The sequence below is a fragment of the Abramis brama genome (assembly GCF_963993115.1).
Source record: "Abramis brama genome assembly, chromosome: 12".
Lineage (NCBI taxonomy): Eukaryota > Metazoa > Chordata > Actinopteri > Cypriniformes > Leuciscidae > Abramis > Abramis brama.
In genome coordinates this window covers 4024440-4036601 of record NC_139974.1, presented here as the reverse complement: position 1 = coordinate 4036601, position 12162 = coordinate 4024440, and the positions used below count along the sequence as shown (strand labels likewise).

At 38.7% G+C, this 12162-nt stretch overlaps 1 protein-coding gene across 1 annotated transcript in view; it reads right to left on the bottom strand.

Annotated features, from left to right (window-relative positions):
• LOC311093927 (uncharacterized protein) overlaps positions 1-12162 on the bottom strand; it is a 188929-nt gene that overhangs the window by 28273 nt on the left and 148494 nt on the right. Inside the window, exons 10-11 of the mRNA XM_084131599.1 lie at positions 4129-4299; positions 3343-3516 (exon numbers count right to left, since the gene is read on the bottom strand). Coding sequence (XP_083987725.1) covers positions 3343-3516; positions 4129-4299 — 345 coding nt within the window. The remainder of the gene's footprint in view (positions 1-3342; positions 3517-4128; positions 4300-12162) is intronic.

The following is a 12162-nucleotide window of genomic DNA, read 5'->3' as shown; positions in this document are numbered from 1 at the left end:
GTTGTCCTGCATCCTCAATAAACAAGCTACAGTTAGTCCAAAATGCAGCCGCTAGAGTTCTTACTAGATCAAGAAAATATGATCATATAACACCGATTTTATCATCACTACATTGGCTACCTATAAAGTTCCGTATTAATTATAAGGTATTGCTACTGACTTATAAAGCCCTAAACGGCTTAGCTCCAGTCTATTTAACGGATCTTCTATCACCCTATAATCCATCGCGCTCTTTAAGATCAATAAATTCGAGGCTTTTGGTCATACCTAGGATATCCAGATCAACCAAAGGAGGGAGAGCATTTTCACATTTGGCTCCAAAACTCTGGAATAGCCTTCCTGATACTGTTCGTTACTCGGACTTACTCTCCCAGTTTAAAACTTGATTAAAGATGCATCTTTTTTAGCCAGGCATTCATATAATATTGTTAATCTCACAGTTTCAAACTACAATCCGGCCTCTAGTTCATAAATGCCAGAGGAGAACTGGCCCCCGACTGAGCCTGGGTTCTCCCAAGGTTTTTTTTTTCTCCATTAGGTCACCTGATGGAGTTTTAGGACACCATTAGGTCACTTGATGGAGTTTTTCGGTTCCTTGCCACTGTTGCCTTTGGCTTGCTCAGTTGGGGATATTTTGGGGATATTTAATTTGATTCTATCAATCAATAAATTCCACTAGAAACAAACTTTGTTGTATTATTTTATTTTAATACTGTGAAGCTGCTTTGATACAATCTGTATTGTAAAAAGCGCTATACAAATATACTTGATTTGATTTGAGAGATAATAAAATTGAGACAAGCATTAATATAGTTAATTTGACAGATAAACCTCACATAGAAAGATCTAGTTAGTTCTTTCTATCTCTCCATCCAGACATTAATGCTGTACCTCAGATCAGTTTATTTCACTGGTTTGTCCAGAACGGTCACTCTTCATGGACACACAGCTGGACTCTGAGTTTCATCTCTGACGGCTGAATCGACTTATAATAGAATACAGTTAATCATTCATATAGAAGATTTAATGTGGAGTTGGCAATAGATTAAAGACAGCATATGAGAATGTATATTCTGCAACTGAACATGAAAACATGATTAACCATTTTATTACTGAAAGGTGTCCATAGATTATGAGTTCAAATTAAAAAAATAGATTTTTATGTAACATTTAACAGTGGTGATGTATCATTGCTTAAAAGGCAATAGATGATTTAATTGTGAATGTTACTATAATCAAAGGCATTTGAATATGTTTGGTGGGCCGAATTATTCAAATTAAGTCATTAAATAAATATTATATATGGAGATGTTTGTAGTAGAGCGTTTGCAGTGTAAATGTCACTTCTGTAGAAACAAAAGTCAAGTCACCTTTATTTATAAAGCGCTTTTTTCAAAGCAGCTTTACAGTGATAACAGGAAAATAATGCAACAAAGTTTGTTCCTGCTGTACAACAGATCTAGAAGAAAATACTGTCATAGTCCAGCTTAAGAAAGTTCAGTGTTGATTCATTTCTGTTGTAAAAAAGTTACTACTTTAGTTCATTTATCTATACAGCCGCTCTGGAGAAAACCGTGATGTCATCGTCCAGCTCAGTTCAGTTCTCATATAATGGTGTCAATGCAGATCAATAATATTGTTGAATATTAAGTGTCTCCAACTAAGCAAGCCAGAGGCGACAGTGGCAGGAACTCAAACTCCATCAGTGTCAGAATGGAGAAGAAAACCTTGGCAGAAACCAGACTCAGTCGCTCAGTTCTCCTCTGACCAACGAACAAACAGTGTATGATTATGATTGAGGCATTACAGGTCAGAGGTCAGATTGGATCTGAACATTCAGAATATTTATCCAGTTCATCTGGTTGAAGGTTTCCTTGTTTGACTTTGGATGAAGGATTGGATCATTCTGTAAAGTTACACAAACACTTGTGTGTGTGATGATCACTGTGGGTTTGTGTCTGTTGAGTCTCTTGAATGTGATTGTGTCTGTAGAGGCTCTTTATTCTCCATCAGCTGATCCAGAGAAGCTCAGACTAACATCTAAAACCTGTAAGTAAAACACAGACAGTCAAATGTGTGCGACATTATTGCATTATCAACTTCAGAAAAACTAAAAGAAACTACTTAGATGATTAAGTGAGAGATTATAATATAATAATGAGATACACGATTGTTAAAGCTTATCTATAACCCTGTATGACTGTCCTCTTTCTGTGTCACTGGGTAAGTTTTATTTATGATAAAGAATCTAGTGATCAATATTTACCATTATCTTTTATTGCAATTGACATTGACAATGATATTGAAAGCAAAATATTGAATTGTTTGAAATAAAAAGAAACTTGAAGATATTTGATTGTTGCTATAAACTATAATGAAAAAATAAATGAATTAAACTCTTATTAAACATGTTTATAGTGAGTAATTCACCATCACAATGAAAGTAAACTAAGAAACTAAATTAACTTTCAATTAAAATATGAACAGTTGTAATCATCACTACTCACAGAAGCGTCTCCAGTTTATAATGTGGATCTTTCCTCAGATCAGAAAGCTGCTTGACTCCAGAATCTCCTACTTTATTTCCAATTAGATTCAGTTCTCTCAGGTGTGAGGGGTTTGATCTCAGAGCTGAAGTCAGAGCAGCACAACCTTCATCTGTAACACCACAACCCCACAACCTGTAGAGAACAATGACACTCTTCAGTCTCTCAGTTCAGGATCTACAGCTCAGATCAGCAGAACTTCACAATCAGAGACTTAATCCACGGCACCATTAACAGGTCCAGTCTAAGGTTCAGACCCGCTTCTACAAACTGCTTGATTAGTTAGTCTCCATATCATAAAAATTACAAGAATATTCTATAACACTTTATTTAACAGTGTCCTTGTTACATATGTTACATGAACTTACCATAGTAATAACAGTAAATTATGCATAATTACATGCAACTAACCCTCAACCAAATCCTAATCCTACCCTAACCCTATAGTTAGTACATGTAGTTGCTTAATATTACTCAGTACTTAAATATATAATTACACTGTAACAATGACACCTTAAAATAAAGTGTAACCGAATATAATTTTTTTATGCAAATACCCAAAAATCATCAACATATCTGTATATGAACACGGTTGTCACATCTTTACATCATCCAGTCATGTTTAATCTATCATTAATATTGTAAAATTATGTCAGACACATTGGAAAGAATCTAATGCAAATAAAATCAACATTCCCATTAGCAATTTCACAGTAGATTTTTTTTTTGTTTGTTTGGAAATCATTATTTACCATTAAAATAGAGGACTATGTTGGGACATTTTATCAAATTTTACCACAGTTTCTCCAGTTTACAGTGAGGATCCTGCAGTAGATCAGAGAGCAGCTTGACTCCAGAATCTCCTACTTTATTCCCCCACAGACTCAGTTCTCTCAGGTGTGAGGGGTTTGATCTCAGAGCTGAAGTCAGAGCAGCACAACCTTCATCTGTAACACCACAATCCCTCAACCTGTAGAGAACAATGACACTCTTCAGTCTCTCAGTTCAGGAAACACTGATATAAATGATAAGATATATATGAATTTCTCCTCAACAGATTTGTATATGAAAGCAGTTATCACCTCTTCACATCATCCAATCATGCTTATAACTATTGTTGTGGAAAATATGCAATTGTCCTGTTACAAGTATGCCTTTTTGTAAACTAGTTAACCTGTAAATAATAAACCTATATTTAATTGAAACTAAAAAGCTCGTCTGCCAAAAGTCTTTGATTTCTAAAATACTGAACTGAACAGATCATGAAGAAGTCTTCTGACCTATAGATTGTGAGAATGAAAATTCAGATGCTTATGATTTAGGACAGATTTGATGTACTTTACCTAACCTGAGAATAATCAAAATAAGTTTAAAGGTGTCGAGAAATACGCACCATAAAACACTATCAAAAACTATCAAAAGTAAAATGACCTCAGAAGCTTTGGAAATAATCTAATGAAGATTAAACATCCTTTTCAGTTACTTGATGGTAAACTTTTTTTGTATATATTATTTTTGTATATCATTCATTATTCACCATAGGAGAGAAACACACAACATTGAGACTTTTATAAAATCTTACTCGAGTATCTCCAGTTTACAGTGAGGATCCTGCAGTAGATAATAAAGCTTCTTGACAGAATCTCCTACTTTATTCCATGACAGATTCAGTTCTCTCAGGTGTGAGGGGTTTGATCTCAGAGCTGAAGTCAGAGCAGCACAACCTTCATCTGTAACACCACAATTACTCAACCTGTGGAGAACAATGACACTCTTCAGTCTCTTATGATTTATGACAAATATGACATACTTTCGAAATACGCACCATAAAACACTATTGTAAGAAAAAATGATGTGGACGTCGAAGATCTCAAAAATGAAGTTTATTACAGCATAGCAGTGGCAAGGTACACAAAGCACCTTGGGTTCACCGGCGTCAGAATGAACCCCTAACATACCCAATCCTAAACCTTTTATCCTGGTCTTAATGTAAATGAAGTTGCTCTTCTTGCAACAGCTGTGGTCTGTATGTTAATGAAATTGAGACACCCCATGGTCCCTAATGTCCCACAGAAGGTTCTCTGTTATTCTTTCAAATAAGAACAGTCAAAGGTTAAAGTGATAAGATTGTTTGAAGTCCCTTTAATCAAGATGGTTCTCGATTGCCCTCTGTCACTCCCAAACTATAGGTGACACCTGTGCCTCTGTGATACTATTTTCATATTACTGAGATTGGATATAATCGTCTCTATATGATAATTAAGCTCTTTTAAGTGAAGGAACATTTGATATATATATATATATATATTGGAGTGGAAGTTGTTGGGAACAGAACATAATTTCTTATACTATCAAAAGTAAAATGACCTCAGAAGTTTTGGAAAGAATCTAATTAAGATTAAACATCTTTTTCAGTTACTTGATGGTAAACTTTTTTGGTATATTTCTTTTTTGTATATCATTCATTATTCACCACAGGAGAGAAACACACAACGTTGAGAGTATTAAATCATGTTTGATTCAAATTCAGAGTACTTATTTATTATTATGGAGCCTGGCTGATTTAGTTTAGGTCTAGTCGTAGTTAAGGATAGCTCTACATTGGTTCATGATTAGTTCATATCTTCGCTAATCATGAGTTCATGTTGAAATAACTATTAATTCAGGTATTAGGATATGATTATTCATGTACTGTTATTGTAAAGGGTTACTTAAGATATATAGTTTCTCCTATTACAGTATTGCTTTGGTTAGAAAACACATGCTAAAATCATAAATATGATCAAGTTTTATCAGTGTAATGATTGTTGTCAGAGTGACTTACTGAACTGATCTGGACTCTTTAACCACAGGCTGCAGCTTCTGAAGAACTTCATCTGCTCTATTATTGGCTCCAATAAACTGTTTTAGATTAAAAACATCCATCTTCTGCTCTGATGTCAGCAACACATAAACCAGAGCTGACCACTGTGAAGAGGAGAGTTTGGTTCCTCCTATTTTTCCAGATTTCAGATAATCTTGGATGTCCTTCATCAGTGTATCATCACCCAGTTCATTCAGACAGTGGAACAGATTGATGGATCTCTCTGGAGAGCGATTCTCCCTGATCTTCTGTTTGATGTACTGAACTGTTTCCTCTTTGTTGTAGGAGCATCTTCCAGTCTGTGTCAGTAGTTCTCGTAAGAGAGTCTGATTGGACTCCAATGAGAGACCCAGAAGGAAACGCAGGAAAAGGTCCAGATGTCCATTCTTTCTCTGTAAAGCCTCATCCACAGCTCTCTGATGCAGCTCAGATAATGAAGGATATTTCATCTGGTTTAAGATTTTAGTAAAGAAACTTTGTTTGTTGTTGTCAAACACATTTCTATTCTTATATGTAAAGTAAATGTGTGCATATAGAGCTGCTAGATGTTCCTGGATGCTCAGATGAACAAAGCAGAAGACTTTCCCCTGATACAAGCCCAACTCCTCTCTGAAGATCTGAGTGCACAATCCTGAGTAAACTGATGCTTCTGTCACATCAATGCCACACTCTCTCAGGTCTTCCTCATAGAAGATCAGGTTGCCTTTCACAAGCTGCTGGAAAGCCAGTTTCCCCAGTTTGAGAATCATGTCTTCATCTTTCACTCTCTTCTTATAGTCCTTCTCATGTTTGATGTTGGTCTGAATGATCAGGAAGTGTGTGTACATCTGAGTGAGAGTCTTGGGAATCTCTCCTCTCTCTGCTTCACTCAACATCTCCTCTAGAACAGTGGCTGAGATCCAGCAGAACACTGGGATGTGGCACATGATGTGGAGGCTCCTCGAGGACTTCAGGTGTGTGATGATTGTATTGGCCAGACTCTGATCACTGATTCTCTTCCTGAAGTATTCCTCCTTCTGTGGCTCATTGAAGCCTCGTACCTCTGTCACTCGATGGACACACTCAGAGGGGACGAGATCCGCTGCTGCTGGTCTGGAGGTGATCCAGATGAGAGCAGAGGGAAGCAGATTCCCCTCAATGAGGTTCATCAGCAGCTCGTCCACTGAGGCTGATTCAGATATATTACACAGTTTCACTTCGCTCTTAAAGTTCAGAGACAGACGACACTCATCCAGACCATCAAAGATGAACAACACTTTATATTCACCACTGGATATTTCCATTTCTTTTGTTTCAGGGAAAAAGACATGAAGAAGATCTGAAAGACTGAGTGTTTTGTCCTTCATCAAGTTGAGCTCTCTGAAAGGAAGTGGAAATATGAGCTGGACGTCCTGATTCTCTTTCCCTTCAGCCCAGTCCACAATGAACTTCTGCACAGAGACTGTTTTCCCAATGCCAGCGACTCCCTTTGTCAGCACAGTTCTGATGGGTTTGTCTTGTCCAGGTAAAGGTCTAAAGATGTCATTGCATTTGATTGGTGTGTCCTCTGTTGCTGCTCTCCTGGACTGTGTCTCAATCTGTCTCACCTCATGCTCATTATTGATCTCTCCACTTTCACTCTCTGTGATGTAGAGCTCTGTGTAGATCTCATTCAGGAGTGTTGGGTTTCCCTGCTTTGCCATTCCTTGATACAGACACTGAAACTTCTTCAGCAGATTTGATTTAAATGTGCTTTGGACCAGTTGAGAATCACAACTGAAAGAATAAATGGTTAGATTGCATAATAAATTAAAGTAAAAGTGATAGTAAAATATCTTTATGACAGAAATGTTGTACCTCAGATTAGATGACATGTGTCTTCCCCTAAATGTTTCTTCAGTGTCCATAGACTGTTCACTAATTATGGACAAACATGGACAGAACATAGACAAGAATTCATATAGTGTTCATACAGAGCCAGATAGAGCGGTGCCAATGAGCGCCTCAACGCTCCTGTTAACTCTTTAACATAACATTGTATTTTAGCACAAGTATATTTTGCAGCTGAATATTAGTATAAAAAAAAAATATTTTTTAATTATATAGATGATGATCAGAAACATGCAAGTTGAGTGTTTAAGCTGTAAGGGGGAATTAATAAAATGGACTGAAATGGCCCTGTCTGTATTTAATGTTTTAATCATGTAATTGAAGTGTTCGTCTGTTGTCTGTGTGAAGACACAAGAGATCATTCTGACACTGACAACAGCGGCAACACACACTCAGCATGAGTTCAAAAACACCACATTCCAGCACCAGAATGAAATTAACACAAACTACTGAAATTAACACTCTTGCTAGTCAACTGGAGATATTTTGTGTGTATTAGGGACATCCGTGCTGCGAGATGTTTAAAAAAGTGGTGTGGACAATATCGACCCTATCAAAGAGTGGTGGGCACATGTCCCACATGTCCAACTCGCAAATTACGCCTTTGTTTGTTGCATCATATGCCAAATGGTGACGGTTTAAAATTGGGACTCTGAAGCAGCTGTCATGTGTATTTTTCCAAAGTTTGCATGTCTGTAGCTCAAGAAGTTTTAAAGATATCCTTTAAGATTTCAGTTCTTAGCAAAACTGTCTTTTGATATCTTTTTTTGATATTTTTGAGGGCCTATGTGGTTCAATTCAATAAATGTATCTTGTTTTCCTCTATTAAAATAAATGGATAGAACAAACCTGTCTGAGAGCCAAACCTGTCTGAGAGCATGTAACTCGAGAAGATCTATCTATCTATGAAATGTTGTACCTCAGATCAGTTGATGTGTGTTTTCCCTCAAATCTCATTGGCTCCATCATAGACGCGTCACTCTTCATGGACACACAGCTGGGCTCCGGTGAGATTGATTTCTCCCTGTGGTTTTGACTTCAATAGAATAGAAACAAAAGAACAGAGACAAGAATTCTTAAAGGTGCTCTAAGTCATGTCACGCGTTTTTTAGGCCAAAACATTTTTTGTCACATACCGCAAACATCTCCTCACTATCCGCTAGCTGCCTGTCCCCTGAACACACTGTAAAAAAACGCGGTCTCTGTAGACACCACAGGCTCCACAAACTGCAACAAAAACAAACTGAGCAACAAACAGAGCGACCCGCAGCACGAAACACAACAAACTGTTCCAGCCAATAACCGACAAGAATGATGTGGGGGTGGGGTTCGGGGGTTAGTGCGCGGATGAGGAGGAGGGAGGGTCTAGCTAGCCTCCGTTTTGTTTGACAATAATTCGAATGTCAACAAGAAGAAACATCTCCCGGGATCGCTTAGACAACCTTTAATTATATTACAGTGCATGTGGATAAACCTCACATAGAGAATCAATCCATCCATCTTTTACCATTGTTTTTTAATCTGTTGTTGTGTTTGTGTTTCTCAATAAGTGATGTAGTTGTGTTTAGTTTGGTTGAGTTTGTCAGTGTTGTTCTGGTCCAGATTATCAGTGTTTTGTGTGTCAGTAGATGTTAGTGAAACATCAGGACTGAAGCTCTGGATCAGCTGTGAGAGGAGACCTGATCCTGTGCTCGACTCCTGCTATTGCAGAGCTTTATAATAGTGTGAGTCACTGAGTTATACATGCTTACACAATATCATCACCTATTTCTGTATTTTGATAATAAGTGAATATTTGCCCAATTATGCCATACATGCATTACTTGTGTGTGTCTGTGGTCTCTGTCTGTCTAAACAAAGATATTGTACCTCAGATCAGTTGATGTGTGTTTTCCCTCAAATCTCATTGGCTGTATCATAGACGCGTCACTCTTCATGGACACACAGCTGGGCTCCGGAGAGATTGCTCTTTTACCCTCACATTGACTTTAATACAACAACAGAATAGAGATAATAGAGTTATTCTCTACCAGAACCAATATGGTTGATTTTACATGAAAATAAACTCCTTCTTTTAACTCTTTCCCCGCTAGCTTTTTCTGTTTAAAGTTACTAGCCACCGCCAGCGTTTTTGACCATTTTCACAACATTTTCATGGTCCCCAGAATATTTTTTTGAATGAATATCTGAACATGCAATTTATTAAAAGAAAGAACAGACCAGTTTTATTTACATACTAGTTTTGATTTATATGCTGTTTAATGTTGATGATCGTGTTATTTTACATAAGCATATGATTACATAGAACATAGAACATACATACATTGGCGTAGAATGTGGCGACCTCACCGCCCATCCTGAGACGAAAATCAAAAGATGCAATCAGCCAAGTCATGCGCACGACGTAAAAAATGCGATCGGCTGTGCAGGGCTAGTAACCCGCATGGCTTAAATAAAACTACTTCGAAAGTCACAAAAGAAGTACCCATTCCGGGCAGCAAACCGCCTTTGTCGCGTCGCTGTGCGATTAATTCGCTTATGACGGTGTATACACCCGACAACGCAGCGATAACACAGGACAACAAAAATACCACCAACTCGGCTTCCCACCGCCATTTCTCCCATCATAAAACAACCAATGTAGCAACATACAATGTCCGAACGCTACGCAGAACAAACAAAGACGGCAAACTCTCAACACCTGAAACTTTCGAACAATCAGAGAGATTTCACCAGCTCATCCATGGCTGTGAAGACAAAAATATTGTAGCAGTACAAGAGCATAGACTACCAGCCTCAGACAACATCAATACCTATACAGAAACCTACAACAATAAACAATCTCAGGGAAATCATGTCGGAGGAATCGGCCTTCTTACAAACAGTGAAGCAGCCAAAACTATGACATCAACAACTAAAGTGTCAGACAGAATAATGAAAGCGAATTTCGCTGGCAATCCATCAACAACTGTCATTGTTGCATACGCACCAACCGAAGAAAAGCCAAAAGCAGAGAAAGACGAGTTCTATGCCAAGTTGTTAAAGTGCGCACAAGAAGTACCACCACACAACATGCTTGTCATCGCAGGTGACTTCAACGCAAGAATCGGCCTCGACAGCAGTATATCGAACCCGAGAGCAGTAGGCAAACATGCCCTACACGAGAAGACGAACGACAATGGCAGTAGACTTGTAGAGTTCTGCGAGACAACAAACACATGATCTGCTCAGTTCAGATTCCCGCACAAGAAGTCTAGAATCTGGACGTGGCAACCCGACCAGCAGGACAGGATCGCCTTCCTATCAGAGAAACTCGAGTGTCTCAAGGAAGCTGCGAAAGCAAACAGGCTACGAACCACATGGGAAGTTATCAATGAGATCAGCGGCAAAACAAAACCAATAAACAAGCATAAAATGAAGAAAACAGATGGTAGCGATATCAATTCTCCTAAGGAACTGCTAGACGAATGGCAGAATTACTTCAAAACTCTACTGAACAACAAAACAGTCACGGAACATCTACACATCGAGCCAGCTACCAAAGACTTAGAGATCAATATAGGCCCATTCACGTTCGATGAAGTCAAAATGGCCGTAGACGAACTCAAAAATGGCAAATCACCAGGTTGCGACTACCCCATTACCGCCGAAGCTCTCAAATACGGAGGTCATCACGCAGTCAGACAGCTGTGTAACATATGCAATGATGTCTACATGCAAGAAAAAGCACCAGAGCAATTCACCATCAGTCTCATCGTTCCATTGCCCAAGAAAGGCGATCTTACACTGATGAATAACTACAGAGGGATCAGCTTGATGTCGATCGCGGCGAAAGTCTACAATAAAGTTCTTCTTAATCGAATAAGAAAACCAGTCGACGACATCATAAGAAAGAATCAAGCAGGATTTCAAAGAGGAAGAGGATGCACCGAACAAGTTCACATACTTAGACGAATAATCGAGGGCGCCATCGACAAGAACCTAGACCTCTACATCATATTCGTCGACTTTAAGAAAGCGTTCGACTCGCTCATACAAAACGTCATGTTCGACATCTTGCGACACTACTGAATTCCTGATAAAATCGTAAGAGTGATTCGCACTATCTACAACAACTCAAAAAGTCAAGTAATGGTCGAGGGCAAGCTATCAGAACAGTTCAACATCTCAACTGGCGTTCTTCAAGGAGACACACTAGCTCCCTTTCTATTCATCATCGTCATAGACTTCGTCCTAAAGAAAGCAGAACAAGAGCATGCAACATCAACGGGCTCACATGGCTTCACGACAAATCTATCTAGATCATCGAGATATCCAGCCACCTCACTGTTCGACATCGATTTTGCCGCCGACATTGCGCTGCTCGAGGGCGGCGACAACAACAAGAAGCAAAATCTAGAAAAATCGCAAGCTCAACTTCAAACAACAGCAAAGTGGGCAAAACGAGTAGGACTTGAGGTCAACATTAAAAAGACGGAAGCATTTAGCAACCAAGAGCTTGCCGGGCCAGAGATGCCGATCAACTTACATCAATTCATCGAACTCGACGGACAAAAAATCGAGTGGACAAAAGACTTCAAGTATCTTGGCTCTTACATCGCGTCGAGCGAAGCAGACATCAGAGCGCGAAAAGGACAAGCGTGGGGAGCATTCTGGAAAATGAAGGATGTATTTCTATCAAAAACTCTTCCAATCAAACTCAAACTAAACATCTTTGAAGCAGCGTGCATCTCCATCCTCCTGTACGGCTGCGAAAGCTGGATCATCAACCAGAAAATGCAAAACTCACTCAACAGCTTCGCCACCAGTTGCTACAGAATCATGCTTGGCATCAAGAAAATGCATCGAATAAGAAACCAAGCTGTATACAAAGCAGTCGAAAAG